At 45.6% G+C, this 21,667-nt stretch overlaps 1 protein-coding gene across 6 annotated transcripts in view; it reads right to left on the bottom strand.

Annotated features, from left to right (window-relative positions):
- The window catches only part of dpysl5b (dihydropyrimidinase like 5b), a 70,191-nt gene that overhangs the window by 12,058 nt on the left and 36,466 nt on the right, over positions 1-21,667 (bottom strand). For all 6 annotated transcript variants that reach the window (XR_007247542.2, XR_007247541.2, XR_007247539.2 and 3 more), the window contains exons 7-10: positions 14,330-14,486; positions 11,666-11,807; positions 8,983-9,125; positions 6,285-6,492 (exon numbers count right to left, since the gene is read on the bottom strand). Coding sequence is in view for 2 of the 6 variants with exons in the window: in XM_048530735.2 (XP_048386692.1) it covers positions 6,285-6,492; positions 8,983-9,125; positions 11,666-11,807; positions 14,330-14,486 (650 nt within the window). In the remaining 4 variants the exon portion in view is untranslated. The remainder of the gene's footprint in view (positions 1-6,284; positions 6,493-8,982; positions 9,126-11,665; positions 11,808-14,329; positions 14,487-21,667) is intronic.

A 21,667-nucleotide genomic window follows, 5' to 3' on the forward strand; every position in this document is an offset into this window, starting at 1 on the left:
TTGAAGGTTTATAGCAGACAGCTAGTTTACCTATTCACTACAAACTTGGCTATATCATATAAAGCACTGTCAGAGAGAATGGAAAAAGTCATTAGGTTGATAGGCATGCCACCCTCCCATTTAAATTCCTTCATCACCTTCTCTTCAAACAATGTATTCTAGAATTCGGTTCCAACTTCAATTTCCTATCAAGTTGTGAAATATATTGGTGCCTTCTAAATTTGTGTCCATCTTTCTTGCAATTCCTTGTTTGAATTCTTCTAATTAGGATACTGCTTGTTACTGCTTCTGAAACGGCTCTCAACAAAATCACAAGGATGTGACTGTGTCCGTGGTAAACTGACCAATCACAACTATTATCATATTTGAGCCTGACACGAACTTGCAATTACATATCCACTTTGCGACAGACCACTTGCTTCTACTTCCATAATGAAGCTTGATTCATTCTTTTTATTGATTTGAGCATTGCTGGCAGCCTAAGAAGGTGGTGGAGAACTACATTCATGAACTGCTGTAGTCCATCGGATACAGATAGGTCTAAATTGCTGCTTGGATTGGAACTCCAGGTTTTTGTCTCAATGGCAGCAGAAGGAGCAGTGATATAGTTCCAAATCAGGATAGTGAACGGTTTAGAGGAGAACTTGAAAAGTGTGGGTGTTCCCAAGCATGGCATGTCCATCTTCCCAAATGGTAAAGGTTGAGAGTTTGGATGGTGCTGCTACAGAAGGCTGCTTGGTGAACCGCTTCAGTTCATCTGCTGCTAAAGTCCTCACACATGCCATTTTCATTTTAGTTTCAACTGTTTCAATGGTCTCTTGCCCAATCCCCTATCTTCCATCGCAGGTAAACTTGATCTTAGCCAAAAGTATTTTGTCTCTAACCTAACTCACACAAAATTCAATGCAACAATCATTCTTCACCTGTTGACTGTAATCTCCTAGTCTGGCAGTATCTCAACTGCCTCTCTCCATAGCTTCCTCTGTCTCTTTAACTCTCCAAGATCTCTGAAGCTCCCCCATTCTGTCCTTTTACACATGATTTTAAATCATTCCACAACTGCCAGCTGTGTTTGTAGTTGCTGAGCTCTAAACTACGGAACTTCCTGATAAAAGTCCTTCCTCCACCAATCCTCTTTATGATACTCCTAAACATCTAATTAATTAACTAAGTTTTTGGCTATCTATCTTGAAGAATGGAATATTTCTGTTTTAGTTGAAGTTAATCTTTGTAAAAGTCAGATTCATGGTGCTCAGTCCACCAAGACTGAGAGCCAATGTTCTCTCAGTCATTCGGAGAGTCCAAACACTAATTAGTGTTCAGACACATTGACTTCTAGTTTCAGAAGCTGCTGCTGTGCACAGAACTTAGAGGTCCTTGCAACGGCAGGAAGAATGAGAGGGACCATAGCGTGGAGAGAGTTTTCTAATGAAATCTTCTGCTCTTCATCAATGAAACGGGGCACATGGACACCATTCATTGGTCACCATGAGGCCAGAGGCACAGATGTGCTTGTCATTGCCTCCAATGGTGTTCATACTGTCAACATCATATTTAAAACAGTGCAGCAATGCCATTTCAGATGCTACAAGGCAGGAATAAATCCTCACATTGTGGTGCTTGGCAGTTATCACTGAGAATGTGACTTACAGGTCAGGAAAGTCCAGCCCCCACTTAGCGGAAGGGGATCTGTAGCTTTTGGTCGAGTTTTGGATGGAGACAGGGCAGTCCTTTCTCCTGAAAACTTTCACAGGAGGCCATGTTACCAAACCAAGTCAGCTGGGACCCAAACTGCAGCCTGAGTCAGTACTCTGGTTTTGGTGAAGCAGAACAGTTAGTTGTAAATAAGGTCAATGATCCTCTGCATTCCACAAGAAATGGTGTTACCTAAATTCTCTCTGCTACCGTAGAACGACTGAGCTACCACTCACTCTAACTTTGCCACTGTATGCACGTCACCATGGGTCACGGACCACAGGACTCACTATTACAAGTGTCATGTCCAGTCAATAGTTCTCAATGATCTCATCCTCCCCCAAACGACTGACCATACCTGACCCTTGTGCTTTCTACTCTCTTACTGGGGTCACCTCACCACCTCCTCTGCCTCTTTATCATCAACCTCCATCATATTCAATCACTCCGTCTCACTGCAAGGGCAATGGGCCAACCTCATTGGCTGATGTCTCCACAATATCCTAACAGACCCACCTGTAATCCCAGGATTAGTTGCACTTGATCAGTAGGACCGAATGTGGTCACTCCCCTGAATCAGAATAGGAAGAGTCTATTGAATAAAAGTGCTGGTTTCCATAAATGACCACAGTTCTTCTCAACCCCAATGAAGGCTTCTCCCCTTTAACTTGCACAAAGTCATTTATTTGTTCAAAGCAATGTGTTTGCCATGAAAAACTACTGGCAAACGCTGCATGTGTGATACTGAGATGTACGGTGCCACACAGCAACATCTTCTCTCTTTGACTGTATAATGCTCTCCAGCATCACAAGCAGCCTGTCTCTCCCTCTGCAGTAAAGTAAAACAAAAAACTCAAGGCACTGAGCTGGCAACCTGTAACTAAGTACTTTAGATGGTGTGCACTCAGAAAGCAAAGTGAGCCCACAGAGGGGTTGGCAGTCTGTAAGTCAGTGAATATTCACTAAGAAAGCAATGTTAAGTACACAGAGGGTGGTGGCCTCCAAGAAAGCAAAAAGTGAGTGAGCACTAAGAAAGCAAGCCAAAAGCTATAATATTCATCTCCTTTTATGCATAAGATGCAAGTGTGCCTTTGTGCACAAAGCAGTGTGCAGAAGTATGCAAGTGTTAGGTGTTCCTGAGCTCAAAAGTAGTGTTGTTAGGTTGTAGTAGTGTTAAGTTGGACAGGTATGAATGATATAGTGAGGTTGGTAGTTTGCCAATGTTGACTTGTGTGGACAGAGAGTCAAGGATTCTGGCCAAGGAGCATGTAGTGCTGTTGTTATGAAGAAGTATGTGCATGATGGCTGAGACAAGCATTCAGTGAGCTGTAACCAGCAGACACCCAATCTGATTTATGTACTGGGAACTTGCATAGTGAATACATGCTTTTCAGGGAAGGAGAAGGGAATTGCAAATGCATCGAAATAGGGTAGTCTATGGTTAATTGCTCGAAATTCTGAAATTGCTATTTAATGCTCAAGAGGAAAATCTTTCTCAATGTTGAGACACTGATTTTTTAATTCTCTGTAATTTTTCAAACTTTCTGATCATGGTTCATGCTATACAGGGGAAGGAGAAAACTCCACCTTTTATTTCTTAAGTGACAGAGTCACACAACTTTGAATACATTCTTGTGAAGCACCTTAGGATAGTTTGCTACATTAAAGATACTATATAAATGCAGATTGCCATTGTTTCACATAGTCATACTCAGAAATTGGTCTTAATGCATTTAATGTTGCGTATGAATAGTTGATTGTATTCAAGTGCAGCATTACTTTTTAGATGCAACTCAGATTTATTTGCAGTTATTCCAGAATTCCAAAGATGGGCAACCAGCGCTGGCACACTGTGGCCATCACTTCCCCACGTGCAAGTCTAAGCACAAGCAGTACATGTATAATTTGGCCACGTTTTAAATTCATGCAATTATTGACATCAAGACCTTGCACTTCAAATCTTACTTGATTTCACTGATATTTCATGGCACCTGGAAATCAGTTTGTCTTTGTGTTTCTTACAAATCTCGCCTACAAATGCTAGCTAGAGAATCAACTGCAAGATTCTCTTCCCATTCTGGCACCATTCTAATTCACAACTCCATGGAGCCCCCTCAGTGACATTATCTGAATACAGACAAGTTCCATACATACACCGGCAACACTCATTATATACTTTACCAGTACCTCTGTCAGTCCCTTTTTTGTTTCCAATTTATCAAACTGCTAATTTCCTGACTAAAGCACCAACAAGATAATCTATGGTGAAATCATTAGAGATCATTTCTTAGCTGGAGCAGTGGTCAGTTTTTATGTTCTTGTCTTATTTACTTCCTACTGGAAAGTTTCCAGCTCTTTTCAGTTTTTATAGCAGTATAGGTAAGATATGGAACCAAAAGGATGGAGACAGTGCATACATTACACTTATGCCATTATAGTCCTTACATGCTTGCATTTCTTTGTTTAAACATACATATTTCAATAATACAAATATAAAAGGTTCTTCGAGAACATAGACAGGCTAGATGACGAATGGTTGATATCCTCTGTGGGAGAGCCTTGTTCCAGAGGGCATAATCTCAGAACAAGGGGCCATGCTTTTAATACAAAGATAAGAAAGAACTTATTTTTTCATAGTGTAGTGAATTTGTGGAACTTTTTACCATGAAGGGCTGTTGAGGCTGTGTTGTTCAGGTTTATCAGGCTGAGATGGGTAGCTTTTTAATCAGTAAGGGAATCAAGGATGATGGGGAAAAGGCAGGGAAGTGGAGATGAACAACAGATCAGCCGTGATTTCATTGAATGGTGGAGTAAACTCAAGGGGCTGAATGGCCTGATTCCGCTCAAATGTCTTGTGGTCTTAAGATCTAAATGCTGGTAAGTTTGTCCTTAGTTTTCTGCATGTTTATATAACTTTATTTGCTGCTTTTATTCTTCCACTTTCTTCTCTTGTCTACTGTCTTCAGTATGTCTTCTGAAACTCACTTTCCTAATCTTCTATTAATCATACCTTATATTTTCTTGTCTCATAAACCTAACTGAGTTTTTCGAGGAAGTAACCAAAAAGATTGATGAGGGTAGAGCAGTATACATTGTTTACATGAACTTTAGTAAAGCCCTTGAGAAGGTTCTGCATGGTGGTCTAATTTCTAAAGTTAGATCACATAGGATTCAGGAACAGCTTGCCAATTGGATATAATGTTGGCTTGATGGTAGGAGGTAGAGGCTGGTGGCGGAAGGTTGTTTTTTGGACTGGAGGCCTGTGGCTGCAGTGTTCCGCAGGGATCCGTATTGGGTCCACTTTTGTCATTTATATAAAAAAATTTGGATGAGAATGGACTTGACAAGGTGGACGTGGCAAGGATGTTTTCTCTTGTGTACAAGTTCAGAATAAGGATACATAGTGGCCAGAGACTTTGGAACTCTCCCATCCTGCAGGTCCCCACTGTCTTTCCTAAAATATTCTAGTACGTATATTTAAATTTACATTCTTTAACAGACAACAAAAATGAATCAGGTTTCTCTACAGAAGAGTTCTTCAGAAATGAAATTCTGACTAAAAACAGACAATAGCAGAATCATTAGCCATTTTACAGGCAATGCACAAATACTTTAAAAACATTTCTTGAAAAAGGGGATTTGAAGAATGGGTGTAGAACTAGGCAGATAACGCTTTCAGAGGCATTATAAGTGTAAATGGTTGAATAGTCTCCTTCTCAGCTATCAAATTCTATGAATTTTAAATTATTACTTTGTGAAGATCCTTGGATTTACTGGTATAGATTTAGATAGTACTGTTTCCTCTTCCGAACAAGAATTTTGGTGGTACCAGCAGTCCTTTGGTGCTGTCTCTGGTTCCCATTCCCTGTCCCACATGCCTCCCTGCAAACTAATGCTGTTTCTCTGTCCTTTGTTCTACATCTTTAGCCCATACACATCACCTGCTTCATGTTCTTAAACTTATGTGCTGTAGGTGCAGCTTGCTAAGACTAGGGCTCACTTTGTTGGCTTATCTCTTGCCACCTCAAAAATTAAAATTCCCTTTGAGGAAGAGGCAGAATGTTTTCAAAGGTAGGTCGAGGGTTTCTCAAAGAATTCTTCACTTCTGAGAGGCTCCTGTTATTTAAACTAGAAAACATTTAATCAAAATCTCCAAGACAGTAAAATTTAACCTTTTGGCTCCTTCATTCTGCCTTCCATGTTCATTGCCTTCTGACCAAGGTACCAAACTCAGCAGAGGAGGTGACTTCTAATTTTGGGGAAGACAAAATCTATACCTTTAGGTGGATAGCATTGTTGGATATATGTGGTCAGGCAGCTATGATTCAGTTAAGGGGGGGGAAACATTAGACATGGTGGATATTACAGCTTCACTGCACCCAAGCAGGATTGATCATTCTTCACTAACTTAAGTTACCCTGAAAATCAAATCAAAATCAAAATCATAAAACAGCAGCAGACAATGTTTCTTTTCCTTATCTCCAAATATTTCATGATTGCAAATCAAGGATTAAAATCAAGCATATGCAAGAGAAAGTCATAAATTTTTACATGTCAGTGGAAAAAAGCATAACTATAGTCAACTCTACCTTTTCTCTCTGGATCAGCTTCTTGTACACAAACTCCGAAAATGGTCGAAGTGGACAGAATTTTCCTGTTCCCTCAGCACAAGTAAAAATTCCATCTTCGTAGACAACACGCCCACGGCTGATTGTGACCAGTGGAACACCATGACATCGTACGTTCTCATGAAGGTTCACATCACCACCCTGCACTTGCGTGCTCACAGATATCGTTCTGAAACAATCATTTAATTCTTACTATTCGTGCAGTGAAAAATTGTTGGAACATATGATAGCTTAAAACACTAAAGTTTTAAATTTCAAACTGATAATTTCTGAATAAAATGTGAATCAATATACCTGAATAGCTGGCTATCTAGGTTGTTTACTTAAGTATTGATCCTTGGCTAGGCCAACTATGCTTTATTTAAATCACAGTTCAAGTGTTCCAAATAAGAAAGAAAGTTAACGTGCTCAATTAACAGAGGAGCTGACACTCTCTACAAGCCCCGGAGTCAGAAGGTTGTGCTGAACCTTATTTTGGCTCACAGGCCAGTTTAATGTTGAGAGATTTCTGGACAAACGCTGCCTTCAGATGACAAATTAAAACAAGATAAACTGTCTCACTGTTCACAAAAGGCAACATATTCTCCCCTACAGTACAATTTGAAGAGCTCCATAGCTTGAACTTTCATTGAACCCCTTCAAGGCCAATTAACCAGTTTTTCACTGCATCACCTCATTGTGGGAGCTTTCTGCATGCAGACAGGTTGCCACAATTGCTTACAACAGTGACCACACTTCATTTCTGAAGATTATCCTATCCATAAAGATGTTTAGGATGCACCGAAGATTAGGGACTTTATAAATGCAAGTTCATTCTGAAAAAAATTATTCACTCATGGGACATGTATCTCATTGGCTGGCTAGCATTTATTGCCTGTCCCTAGTTGCCCCAGTTAAACTGTGTTTAAATGACCAGTTCAGTTGAGTTTCTGGTAAATGGTAACCTCCAGGATGTTGATAGTGTGGGGCAAACTGGGGGTGGGAGGGAATGTTCAGTGATGGTAACACCTTTGAATGTCAAGGGGCAGTGGTTAAATTGTCTTTTGTTGGAGATGTTCATTGCCTGGCATCTGTGTGGTGCAAATGTTCCTTGTCACTTGTCAACTGAAGCCTGGGTATCGTTCAGATCTTGTTGCATTTGAACACAGCTTGCTTCAGCATCTAAGAAGTCGTGAACAGTGCTGAACATTTGTGCAATCATCCTATTGCACAATTCCTACTTCTGACCTTATGATGGAGGCAAAGTTTTGTTTTAGTCTTTTATTATGGTCTTGAAGATGTCCTTGTGTTTTGGTATTAAATGAATGATCATTCTTGTATTTATCGTGCATGTCTTGCTCAACCGTTTTTTAATTTATTCAGGGGATACAGGGTTCATTGGCTAGGTCATCACTTTGCTACCAATCCTAGATGCCCTCGAAAAGGTGACAACTACTAGGTTAACTTTTTTTTTAAATATGCAAGAATGCCCATTTCTCCCACCATTATTTAGGGCGTCCATTGTAGAAAAACCTATGATGACATAGTTCAAATCTACAGAAGTCAGAAATTCACATAAGTGTACAGGGAAATGGGACAACATACTTGCACCGATCCACCAACAATTTTGTTTCTGCTTCTGCCACATTCATAGGCTAGAGGGTTGTTCCCCTTTTGGTCACGAATAACAGGCAACTTCAAAATGAATCTAGGGCAACTTATCTGCTTCCTGCATGCCAGAAAAGTCTGGTACAATTTGCAAATTTCAGGAGAACCAGATTGCCTGTTGGTAAACAAAACTTAAAATGCATCCCCACCTGTCTACCCTCAGCTGATGGCCTCATACAGAAATGATAATTCCAACTTCTACATCCCCAAAGTTTGATCCTTGAGACAGCTGAAATAGTCTAAGATTGGGGATAATAGGGTTACAGAGTGGACTGACTTTTCAGTCATGGGTATAAGCATAGGGGAAAACTCCTGGGCTGGAGTTTCTCCAAAAGCCTTGATTAAGCCTCCAAAAGTTTGATTAAAACTTATAGATCTTATAGATATTATAGATCTTATAGCTTTTATTAATAAAGGGATCGAGTTCTGGAATCAAGAGGTTATGGTGAAGCTGTACAAAACTCGGGTGCGGCCGCACTTGGAGTATTATGTACAGTTCTGGTCACTGCATTATAAGAAGGATGTGGAAGCTTCGGAAAGGGCGCAGAGGAGATTTACTAGGATGTTGCCTGGTATGGAGGGAGGGTCTTACGAGGAATGGCTGAGGGACTTGAGGCTGTTTTCATTAGAGAGAGAAGGTTGAGAGGCGACTTAATTGAAACATATAAAATAATCAGAGGGTTAGATAGGGTGGATAGGGAGAGCCTTTTTCCTAGGATGGTGACGGCGAGCACGAGGGGGCATAGCTTTAAATTGAGGGGTGAAAGATATAGGACGGATGTCAGAGGTAGTTTCTTTACACAGAGAGTAGTAAGGGAATGGAACACTTTGCCTGCAACGGTAGTAGATTCGCCAACTTTAGGTACATTTAAGTCGCCATTGGATAAGCATATGGACGTACATGGAATAGTGTAGGTTAGATGGGCTTGAGATCGGTATGACGGGTCGGCACAACATCGAGGGCCGAAAGGTGTGTACTGTGCTGTAATGTTCTATGTTCTATGATACATACCTTGTAGCTTCTGGATCCCACACAACAATATCAGCATCAGCTCCTGGAACAATTCTTCCTTTCTTGGGGTACAGATTGAAAATTTTGGCAGCATTTGAACTAGTCACAGCAACGAAACAGTTTTCATCCATTTTTCCACCGACCTGAAAATATCAAATTATAATCATATTTACTTAACAAAATGAAGGCATTTTGTTTTTCAACACCATTAAATGTCACTGTCTCAGATCCTACAACATATCATGTTGTTTTCCAGCAACTGATTTAACTGCATTTAGGAAAACTGCACTCAGGACTAATTCTTCACTCTGATAGCTGGTTGAAGGTTTTCAGAAAATTTCAAAACAAATCTTACCAACTTTTCTCTTTCTTCCAGCTGCTTTCAGTTCTGGAAACATAGAATGGATGACCAGCTTGTAGCAAAGGAAGGGAGAAAACAGGTGGAAAATTCCAAAACAAACAGGAATTGTCAGAGATACAAAAAAAACCCTGAAACAACTGCAGATGCTGGATCTTTAGCACTAAAACGGAAATTGCTAGAAAATCTCAGCATGTCTGGCAGCATCTGTGAAGAGTAAGCAGAGTTAATGTTTCAGGTCCACTGACCTTCTCCAAAACCAACGGTAGCTAGGAAAAGGATGGTTTTTATACAGAAATTAGAGAGGGGAGGATTAGACGGGTGGGTGGGGGGTAATGAGAAAATGATAGGTGGTTTAGAGTCCAAAAAGACAGAAAACAGTTGACAGACAAAGGAGTGGTTAAAGGTCAGTCTAGGGGAAATGAATAGCTGATAAGTGGGATTATTAGTGACTAACAATGGGTAAGGTGTTTTAGCAGTCCAAGTAATGCCAAAGCCTGGTATAGGCGGGTGGGAAAAGCATAGGGAAAGGTGGTCAAGCCCTAAACTTGTTGAACACAATATGAAGTCCAGAAGGTTATAGAATTCCCCAGTGGAAAATGAGGTGCTGCTCTTCCAGCATGTGCTGAGTTTTGCTCGAGCAGTGCAGCAAGCCTGAGACAGATATGTTGGCCAGGAAACGTGGTGGTGTGTTGAAATGGCAAGCAACTGGAAGCTCAGGGTCTTTTAAACAGACGGTATGTAGGCATTCTATGGAACAGTCACCCGGTCTGCACTTTGTTTCCCCCAGTGTAAGGGAGACTACATTGTGAGCAGTGAACGTAGTAGACCAAGTTAAGAGAAGCGCAGGTAAAGTGCTGCTTCATCTAGAAGATGCATTTGGGGCCTTGGACGGTGAGGACGGATGAAGTAAATAGTCAAATCTTACGCCTTCAGTGATTGCAGGGGTAGGTGGCGAGGTGCTGAGGGGATTTGTTGGGAGTGTAGGAGGCGTGGACCAGAGTGTCCAGGAGGCAATGGCCCTTGTGGAAGGCTGACATGGGAGGGGAGGGGAATATGTGGCCACGGCATTCCACTGACAATTTTGTATGAAAAGTTTATCTATTTTGCTTGCAATTTCCACCCTACTCTTATCTTCACCTGGTCCATCTCTGAGGTCCGTCCTTCCCTTCTTTGGCATCTTTGTTTCCATTCCTGAGGACACTCTGGCCACAAATATAAGCCCACCGACCCCCACAGTTACCTTGACTATACATCCTCACACATTGCTTCCTGTAAAGAATCTATTCCATTCTCCCAGTTCCTGCATCTCTGTCACATTTGGCCTGATGATGCCAATCTTGAAAAGGGAGTCTTCAAATTGTCCATCTTCTCCAGCACCACAGCCAGGTCTGACACATCTTCCGTACTTCGGACCTCACTGCCCCTCTCCCGTCCCATAACAGAAGAGTACCCTTTTGTCCTCACCTATCATTTCCACCAGCATCCATATTTTTGGTTTATTTTTCTGCGTTTTAAGATGGCACTGGAGAGTGGTGGCACTATACAATACTTTCCACTGTATTTTATAACAAGATACATGTGATGTTTTGGAGTAGATTTGTAGCTCGGGTTGTGGGTGTTGAGGTTGGTTGGCTTGCCGAGCTGGTTTGTTGTTCTGCAAATGTTTTGTTACCATGCTTGGTAACATCCTTAGTGCAGCCTCTAATGAAGCGTCGGTGTGTTTTCCCGCCTACTTTTAAACTCTGGGGACCATTGCAATGGATTGCCTCCCTACTGAGGAAACCCGGAAGTGAGGCAATCCCTCGCAACCGACCCCTGAGTTTAAAAGTCAGGCAGGGAAACACGCAGATGCTTCATCAGAGGCTGCACTAAGGATGTTAACAAACATGGTAACAAAACATTTGCGGAACAACAAACCAGCTCGGTGAGCCAACCAACCTCAAGATACATGTGACAATAACGAAATCAAATCAAAGAATGTAAAAGCAACTTATTCATAAATTCAAGAAGAATGTGGAAAAGGGAAAATATACAAAGTATCAGGGATATTTTTCTAATACATTCCAACTGTTTAGAAAACAGTCAATACTAGTATGACAACAGCGATACAGTGGTATAAATGAAAAATTCTACTGCAGTGGTAACCTCATTCTGAGGTATATAAATTCACAAGAAAAATTGTAAAAATAACTATAATTGAAATTAGGTTGAATGTTTGAAAGATGTTCCACAGTTTTCAATAGCTACCATAATTTGTGAGACTTCCTAATGTACATGTAACAGTAAACAACATTAAAGATATCAAAAGAATGTTAAACATACCACTCCTTTCTCCCAGATAACAGTCATTCTGTCCTGCACTCCAGTAACACCATGAGGAATTTTGGTAAAATCCTCTTTCCCTATAGCTTTTTGCTTGATAGTAAATGGACGATGATCCGAAGCAACAACATTAATGGTATCACTAGGAAAAATAAAAGAACAGTATGGAGTATTGATATTTCTGTCATGCTACCACTTTCACCTCAAGTCATGTAAAAAACAGTAAAAATAATAGGAGCAAGAGAAGACTATTTCGTCTATTGGGTCAATTTCACCATTCAACATGATTATGGCTGATCTCTCAATAACACTCCCACTTTCTCTCCATACCCTTTGACATCTTTAGCCTCCAGAAAGTTATTTGTTCCTTAAATATCTTCAGTGACTTGGCTTCCTCAGCCTTATGCGTTAAGAGATTTTCACAGGTTCAGCACCATCTGAATAAAGAAACATCTCCTGATCTCAGTCTGAAACAGCCTACAATGCATCCTGAGTCAGTGATCACTTGTTCTAGAATACTGAGCCACAGGAAACCATATCCCTGCACCCAGTCACTCCAGTTCTGTCAGAATTTTATACGTTTCAATAAGATCCCATCTCATTCTTCTAAGCTTCAGTGAATACAAGCTCAGTTGACTCAATCTCTCCTGATGGATAAACCTGCCATCCCAGAAATCAGTCTGGTGAACCTTTATCTTTAAGGAGAACAAAACTGCACAAAATACTCCAGGTATAGTCTCATGAAGGCTCTGCATAGCAACTGTGAGGCTCCCTTGGTTCTGTTGTCAAATCCTCTTGCAATGGAGGCCAAGACCATTTATCTTCCTAACTCTTGCTGCTTGCTTGCTTTCAGTGACAGTGTAGAAGAACACCCAAGTCCCTCTGTGCATCAACATTTCACAATCTATCACCATTTAAATAATACTTGTTATTATATTTTACTAACCAAAATGAACAACTTCACACTAATAAAAAAAATGAAAGAACTGTGGATGCTGTAAATCAAGAACAGAAACAAAGTTGCTGGAAAAGCTCAGCAGGGCTGGCAGCATCTGTGAAGGAAAAAACAGTTAACGTTTCGGGTCCAGTGACCCGCCCTCAGAACTTCGCACGAATGACACATACCAACTTTCAGCTGGGCATGCTTGAACTAAATTGCCAAAATGAACACATTGAAGATTATAGGTTTATAGAAATCAAGCAAAATTTATATGTTTTGTTGATGCATCTGTCATTCAGATTTTGTCAAACTACCTGAAAAATCTCTAGCTCAGTTCAATTACCTACTTATTTACTAGTGCCCAGGTAAAAAAGGTAAATCTGAAGCAGTTCCAAGCACTTTCAAAACTTTTTTCAAATCAAGTTTGGTGGTTTTCAATCTGCACCATTATCCATGGTTTTGCTTATTTTTTATAATTTAAAAAATTCATGTCATCAGCATCAGTGGCAAGACAACTAACTATTGCCCATCTATAACTGTCCTCAGGAAAATGCCATGAAAACACCCTCCTCAATTAAAGCAGTCTGGGATATGAAGGTTCTTCAATTGTGCATTTGGGTAGGGAGTTCCAAGATTTTGACTCATTGATAAAGATAACAAAGAGTAGCAACATATCTTCAAGTCAGGAGATATTTGAACACGGTGTTGTTCCACGGCACCAATTACCCTGGTTTTCCAGGTGATAGAGATTGTTGATTGGTAAGAGCTACTGAAGAAGCCTTGGTAAGCCGCAGTGCATGTTCTAAACTTTACATATTGTAGAGTGTGCACAACGATGGTGTCAGTCTTTAAGGTGCTAATTAAGGCAGCTGCTTTGTCTTGGACATTATTGATTTTGTTTTAATGGAGTTGTTGGCAGTGCACGCATCCAAGCAACTGCAGTGTCTTCATCATAGTTTTGATTTCTGCCTTATAGGTGGTGAAATGGTTTTGGATAGTCAGGAGGTGAGTCACTCATGTAGAATTCCTGATATCAAAACTATTCATGTAGCCACAGTATTTATGACAGCGAACAAGTCAGGTTTCAGATTAACGATGACCCGGGACATTGATGATGGGGGACTTAATGATGGTACCATTGAAAGTTCAGGAAACGGTTAGGCTCTCTTATTGGAAATAGTCACTAGTTAGCTCCTGCATGACATGAAAACTACTTGCCAGTCATCAGCCCAGGATTGAATTCTTCCCAGGTTTTGCTGCATAAAGGCACAAACTGCCTCACTATGTAAGGAGTTAGGAATATTATGTTACAAAGGCATTTCTTGTTACATAAATTGACGAGATGGAGTAATTTTAAAAAATCGTGGCCCAAAAACATGGTGAAGAAATAATGGTTATTTGTAACTTGTGTCAGTTTGCAATTGAAATAAAAATAAAAACAGAAGGCAACTTAGCTTTTGGCCATTAATGCTTTTTGTTAGAATTCACATTACTTCTACATTAAACTCTAAATTCTAATCCCTGTAATATTTATGTAATATGCAGTACTTTAAAAAATGCACTTGCCAATTTATGAATTCTTACTACTGATATCACTCAGACATTTATCAGTTGCACCCACAAATGTGTAACATAGCTGACTACAGCTTAGTCAAAAATAGTTTTCAAACTTCAGGTGGAGTGCTTAAACAAAAAGAACTGTTTAGCTTGTTACTAAAACTCACTTGGCTAGCAGGCTCATGAGGTAGTTGGGAGTGCTAGCGTCCAGTCGGAGAGGAGGTGCAGTAACATGAGCAGCAGCATGAGACCAGTCTGGATGGTAATAGCTTGATCCATTTAGAGTTGTGTGTGCTAGTGTCGTTTCCCCATATATAATTTTGCCTTAAAAAGATTAAATTTTAGATTTTAAAAAACAGCATATTCACCTAGTTATAGCTTGACAGTGAAATATACTTTTGTCACCTGCATACAGATACCATCCATCAAGTTATCTTTATTGCGTTTGTCGGAGATTCCCACTTTCATTTCTATGAAATATAGTACAAGTTTGACTTAATGTATACTTTTGTACACGTGATAATGGGAACTGCAGATGCTGGAGAATCCGAGATAACAAAGTGTGGAGCTGGATGAACACAGCAGGCCAAGCAGCATCTCAGGAGCACAAAAGCTGACGTTTCGGGCCTAGACCCTTCATCAGAGAGGGGTAACGGGGAGAGGGAACTGGAATAAATAGGGAGAGAGGGGGAGGCGGACCGAAGATGGAGAAAAAACAAGATAGGTAGAGAGGAGAGTACAGGTGGGGAGGTAGGGAGGGGATAGGTCAGGGAAGATGGACAGGTCAAAGAGGCGGGATGAGGTGGTAGGTAGGAAATTGAGGTGCGGCTTGAGGTGGGAGGAAGGGATGGGTGAGAGGAAGAACAGGTTAGGGAAGCAGAGACAGGCTGGGCTGGTTTTGGGATGCAGTGGGGGGAGGGGAAGAACTGGGCTGGTTTTGGGATGCAGTAGGGGAAGGGGAGATTTTGAAGCTTGTGAAGCCCACGTTGATACCACTGGGTATCACCAAAGGTGATAGTGGGTCATGCCGTTTCGTGGCTAGTTGATGTGACTAGCCACAAAACGACATGACCCAATATCACTCGTATCCTTACATACAGATGAGGAAGGACACCACTTTGATTGGGACAACACATCCATCCTAGGACAAGCCAAACAGAGACACGCACGAGAATTCCTAGAAGCATGGCATTCCAACTGGAACTCCATTGACAAACACATTGGCTCCAAATCAATCTACCATCCTCTGAGAAAAAGAACAGGAAATGACATCACCAATGCAGGACATGACATCACCAACCCAAGGAAACCTAAACAGATAAATAGAAAGCGGGACATAACACCAGCGCTTCACTGGAGGCTCACTGTTGATGTTACCTAGAATGGTGACGAAACGTCTGGGAACAAACCTTCCAGCTCAGTGAACCAGCTTACATCCAGAACAAAATAAAGACCCACTCTTCTGTGTACCGAGAAGAGGAGAGCACGACTGTGTTGGAGGTGGAAGGAAGACGTCGGGTTGGCTGTGCACCCTTGCAACCAGTGGATCTTAATGCTGGCTTCGGCCTAACGCTGGTTCAGGGGAGCAGCCAACCTGCAACGATGGCTGCGGCGAGTGCTCGTGCCCCGGGTCAGGGGGTCCGGAACACCATCCACGTTTCCGTGAAGAAGGTGGATGAAGGTGCACCTGTGGACCGCACCTTCTTCGTGAAGAGGGTCCTGTTGGACTGTTGTGGGTTTGCTGCTGCGGACATTTACTGCCTGCAGGATTTCCCCGGAGGAGGTTTCTACGATGTAACCTTCAGGAGTGCCAAGCTTTGCAAGCGCTTCCTGGAAGTTTCCAAGGAGAAAGGAGGTGAGGGCCCCCTCTCCGTATTGACCGCTGTCCTGCTGTTCGTGATGCCAGTGCAGAGGAGCCATATGTGACTGTACACATGTACAACCCGCATGTTCCAGCAGTTGATGTCCTGACCTTCCTTGGAAGGTACGTGAAGGTGGAAGGGGACCTAACCAACATCATGGACCCCTTCGGGATCTGGGCCAGTAAGAGGCAGGTCAAGGTGATGCTGAGGACGGGCGCGGACGGGAACATCGTATACCCACCGTCCAGCTTTGCGATCAGCGGGAGCAAGGGCAACCTGACCTATGCAGGGCAACCTAAAGTCTGCCATGCCTGTGGTAGGTCAGGTCACGTGGTGGCTGACTGCAAAGCCATCATCTGCAGGGAGGAGGGACATCTTGCAAAGGATTGCCCAAAAGAAAAAAGCTGCAACCTTTGTGGGGAAGCGAGCCACGTCGATAGGGCGTGCCTGCAGCGGGGGACCACCGACGCCCAGGTCGCCGGCAGGGGCAATGCGGGGCCAGCACCCCCGGAGGAGCGGAAGGCACCAGAGCCCTGCAAGGACCCTCCTAATGTGCAGGAGGGCCAGATCGTGCAGGAGGGCCCAGACCCGCAGGAGGGACCCGAGGCCAGCAAAGCGTCCCTGCAGGCTCCGCTCCAACCTGACAACCCGGAGTCAATGGAGGAGGTGACAGGTGACCCAGGGGAATGGACGACGGTCCGGAAAGCGAGGAGGAAGGTGCGCCGGCGGGCCCAGGCACCGCAACCATCAGGCGGGAAGAGGCAGCTACGGGGGTGCTATAAGAGCTCCTCTGACGAGGGAGATTCGGAGGAGGCCCGCCGAAAGCAGAAGCTAAAGGTCTCAAGAGAGAAGGAAAGCAGCACCCCGCTTCCAGGTGATGGGAGGCGTCCTGAGGCTCCCTCCGACACCCAGCCACGCGCCACTGGGGCCCTGGAGGCCCCCCCCCCCCACCCAGAACTTTCAGGGGGGAAGGAGGAAACAGCGTGTCCCCGGCCTGACCCAGAGCCGGACTCTCCTGCCTCCGTACCCCCGGCGGGGGGGGGGTGCCACCTGGAAGGCAGCATGGACGGTTTCCTGAGCCCGGACAGCGTCCAGCAGTTAGCCCAGACAATGGGCATGAAGGGACAAATGGAGGGGCTGGGCCTTGGACTTGGGGAGGGTACTGCGGTCACTGCCCACAATGGGGGTACGAGTTGCGAGCATTAATGTGCGCAGCGTCAAGTCCACCGCAAGATGTGTGTCCACGTTGGCCTACCTGACCACCATCAAGGCAGGCCTCCTGTTTCTGCAGGAGTGCGGGATACCGCACCTCAGCAGGTACGTGAAATGGTCGGGCGCCTGGACCTGTGCGCCTTCGATCTGGTCGTGGGCTAACGACTGTCGCTCCTCAGGCCTGGCTATTCTGCTGCGGGGAATGCAACTTCACCATCTCTCAAGTTCAGGTGGTGGTGGGAGGGCGCCTCCTAGTGGCTGATGTCACCGACAGGAAAGCTCCCCTGAGGCTGATCAACGTGTACGCTCCAGTGGTGCGGAGTGAGCGGTTGGCCGTCCTGCAGCGGCTTCCACCCCTGCTGGCTACCTCCAGGCCGGTCATCCTAGGCGGAGACTTCAACTGCATCATTGATGCAGATGGAAGATCTGGCATGGGGACAGCGGGTGGGGGGAGTCAACTGGACGTCACGTCCAGATTCCTGATGAGCACGGTGAAGGACGCCAAGCTACTTGACGTCTTCAGCACCCCTGCAGACGGAGCGCAGCGGAGATACACCTGGTCGCGGCCAGACGGGTCCACCCGCTCAAGGATAGACTTCCTGTTTGTGTCACGGGCGTTCTCGGTCAGGTCCACCGGCGTCGAGCCGGGGTTCTTCTCTGACCACTGCCTCCTGCTGGCCGACTGTCGCTTACAGGACGACCAGCAGGCCGGCAAGGGGACGTGGAAGCTCAACACGACTCTGTTGACCCCAGAGAATGTCGAGGAGCTTAAGAGGGAGTACGCCGGTTGGAGAACCGTGAAACCCCTCTGAGTTCCGGGGCGACTGGTGGTAGACAGTGAAGGAGAACATCAAGAGGTTCTTGGTCCTCAAGGGTGTTCGGAAGGCAAGAGAGAGGCGGGGAAAGCTGTCGCGAGTCCAGAAAAGGGTGCAGAACCTGCTCCTTCTGCAGTTGATGGGGGTTGATGTCACGGAGGACCTCCGCGAGCTGAGGGGCCAGCAAGCTTTGCTCTTCGCCATGGAGGCCTCCAGGATAATCTTCCGGAGCGGACCCTGGACCGTGGAGCAGGACGAGACGTGCTCGCGATTCTTCTTTCAGAAGGTGCACAAAGAGAGCTCTGTGCTTAGCCGGCTGAAGGAGGACGACGCCTCGTTGACGTTGTCTCGGCCCGATATTTTGAGGATCAGCAGATCCTTCTATGCCGGACTGTACGACGTGAAACCCATGGACAGCACGGCCTCCGAGTCATTCCTGTCGTCTATCACGAAGGTCTTAGATGACGGCACGAGGGAGTGGCTGGACCGGCCAATATCCCTGGACGAGCTGACCACAGCCATCAAGTCCTGGGAGAGGAATAAGACTCCCGGGAGCGACAGCTTACCGGTCGAGCTGTACGTGGGACCTGGTCGGCCAGGACCTGCTGGAAGTGTACGATAGTGCTCTTCAGGCAGGGGTAATGTGCAAGTCCATGAGGAAGGGCATCATCACCCTCATTTACAAGAGGAAGAGGGAGAGGGAAGAAATTAAGAATTGGTGTTCCATTTCACTATTGAACGTGGACGATAAAATCGTGGCCAAGGTCATAGCTAACTGGGTCAGATCTATCCTGGAGTCGGTGATTCACCCTGACCAAACCTGTACTGTGCCGGGCAGGAAGATCGCTGAGAGCCTCGCACTCATCAGGGATACAATCGCCTACGTGCAGGACAGGCGGGTGGACACCTGCCTCGTCAGCTTGGACCAGGAGAAGGCCTTCGACAGGGTCTCTCATGCTTACATGAGGGACGTCCTCTCCAAATTGGGGTTCGGGGAGGGCATCCGCAATTGGATCCGGCTGCTCTACACCAACATCGTTAGCGCAGTCTCAATCAATGGGTGGGACTCGGACAGTTTTCCCGTCAGATCTGGAGTCAGGCAGGGCTGCCCGCTTTCTCCTGCCTTGTTTGTGTGCTGCGTGGAGCCCTTCGCCGCATCCATCAGGAAGGACGTGAGCCTGAAGGGTGTGACTATTCCAGGCAGCGGAGGCCTTCAGGTCAAGACCTCCCTGTACATGGATGACGTCGCCGTCTTCTGCACCGATCGTCGGTCGGTGAGTAGGCTGTTGGACATCTGTGGCCAGTTTGAACTGGCCTCAGGTGCCAAAGTCAATAGGGGTAAGAGCGAGGCCATGTTCTTCGGGAACTGGGACGACCGCTCCTTCATCCCCTTCACCATCAGGACACACCACCTGAAGGTGCTGGGTGTTTGGCTTGGTGGAGCTGGGGCGTGCACTAAGACTTGAGAGGAGCGTATCACCAAACTGAAGCAGAAGCTAGGCAGGTGGACGCTCCGGTCCCTCTCCATCGCAGGTTAGAACCTGGTTGTCAGGTGGGAGGGGCTTTCGGTACTGTTGTATGTGGCGCAGGCCTGGCTTATTCCCTGGAACTGCGCCGCTGCGGTCACCCGGGCAATCTTCCACTTCATTTGGGGGTCGAAGATGGACCGGGTCTGCAGGGACACCATGTACAAAGACCTGGAAAATGGGGGAAAGGGCGTACCGAACGCCACCCTCGCCCTGATGGCTACCTTTGCGTGCGGCTGCATCAAGCTGTGCGTAGATCCTCAGTACGCAAGCACCAAGTGTCACTACTTACTGAGGTTCTACCTGTCCCCGGTGTTGCGAAGGATGGGCCTGGCCTCGTTGCCGCGGAACGCTCCGAGTAGTTGGACCATCCCGTACCACCTGTCCTTCGTGGAGAAATTTTTGAAGGGAAACACCTGTGACCACAAGGCCGTCAGGCAGTGGTCAGTACGTAGTATCCTCGAGACCCTTCAGGAAAAGGAAAGGGTGGATCCCGTCGTGTGGTTCCCCACGCAGACTGCCAAAGTCATTTGGCAGAATGCCTCATCGCCAGAACTTTCAAACAAGCACAAGGACATTGCTTGGCTGGCGGTGAGAGGGGCTCTGACAGTGGGATCCTTTATGCATGCCCGGAATCTCTGCGCCACCTCACGCTGCCCTTGAGGTGGCTGGGGGGGGGTTGGTGAGGAGACTGTCGATCACCTCCTTCTGGAGTGTGCCTATGCGCAGGAGGTCTGGAGGGGGATGCAGTGGTATTTGTCGAGGTTCGTCCCCAGCATCTCCGTGACGCGGGACTCCGTGCTCTACAGGCTGTTTCCCGGGAGGCACACCGAGACCAACATCAACCGCGCCTGGAGGACCATCAATGCGGTGAAAGACGCTCTTTGGTCTGCCCGCAACTTGCTGGTCTGCCAGCTGAAAGAACTGACCCCGACTGAGTGTTGCAGACTGGCACACTCCAAGGTCCAGGACTACGTGCTGAGGGATGCGCTAAAGCTTGGGGCAGCTGCTGCCAAGGCGCAGTGGGGAAAGACCACCGTATGAAACCCCTCGTCCAGAATAGAAAAAAAGAGCCCTATCTGGTAACTGGGCCCAACTGGTGCCTTCCCCAACTGGTCAGGGGGCCAATGGGGACTGTGCGGCAAGATGACTGCCGGGGTATTTTCTTTGCTTTGTTTTTTTTTCTTCTTTGTTTTGTTTTTTTTCCTTTAGTTGGTGTACGTACCCCCTGGGTAACCCAGAATGGCTTGCATGACTGGGTAGGTGTATAAATATGTTTTATTTTTGTACATCTTATGAATAAGGTATATTTTTTCCAAGTAAGTAAGCGTGGAGGCGAAGGCGGCAGAAAAACTGCTCAATGTCCAAACGTGACCACTATTCGTTTATGTGTGGGTGGAGGGGAACAAAGGTGAGCATGCCCTATTCCCAATTCTTTCGCCACCGCCGCATCTGCTCCCAGGATGAGACAGTCCACTCCAGCACATCTCAGATGTCCTCGCTTTTCAAGGACTGCAACTTCCCCACCCGCAGTGGTCGAGAGCGCCCTCAACCGTGTCTTCTGCATTTCCCGCAACTCATCCCTCACACCCCATTCCCGCAATAACAACCAAAAAAGAATCCCCCTCATTCTCACATACCACCGCACCAACCTCCGGATTCAACGCATCATCCTCCGACACTTTCGCCTTCTGCAATCCAACCCCACCACTAAGAACATTTTTCCCACACCCTTGTCTGCTTTCCAGAGGGACCACTCTCTCTTTAACTTCCTTGTCTGCCCCACACTCCACTCCAGCCCCACCACACCCAGCACTTTTCCCTGCGACCGCAGGAAGTGCTACACCTGGCCCGATACCTCCCTCACCCCCATCTCAGGCCCCAAGAAGATTTTCCACATCAAGCAGAGGTTCACCTGCACATCTGCTAATGTGGTATACTGCATCTGCTGTACCCGTTGTGGCTTCCTCTACATTGGGGAAACCAAGCGGAGAGTTGGGGACCACTTTGCAGAACACCTCCGCTCGGTTCGCAATAAACAACTGCACCTCCCAGTCATGAACCATTTCAACTCCCCCTCCCATTCCCCA

Source organism: Stegostoma tigrinum, chromosome 4, assembly GCF_030684315.1.
Source record: "Stegostoma tigrinum isolate sSteTig4 chromosome 4, sSteTig4.hap1, whole genome shotgun sequence".
Taxonomy (NCBI): domain Eukaryota; kingdom Metazoa; phylum Chordata; class Chondrichthyes; order Orectolobiformes; family Stegostomatidae; genus Stegostoma; species Stegostoma tigrinum.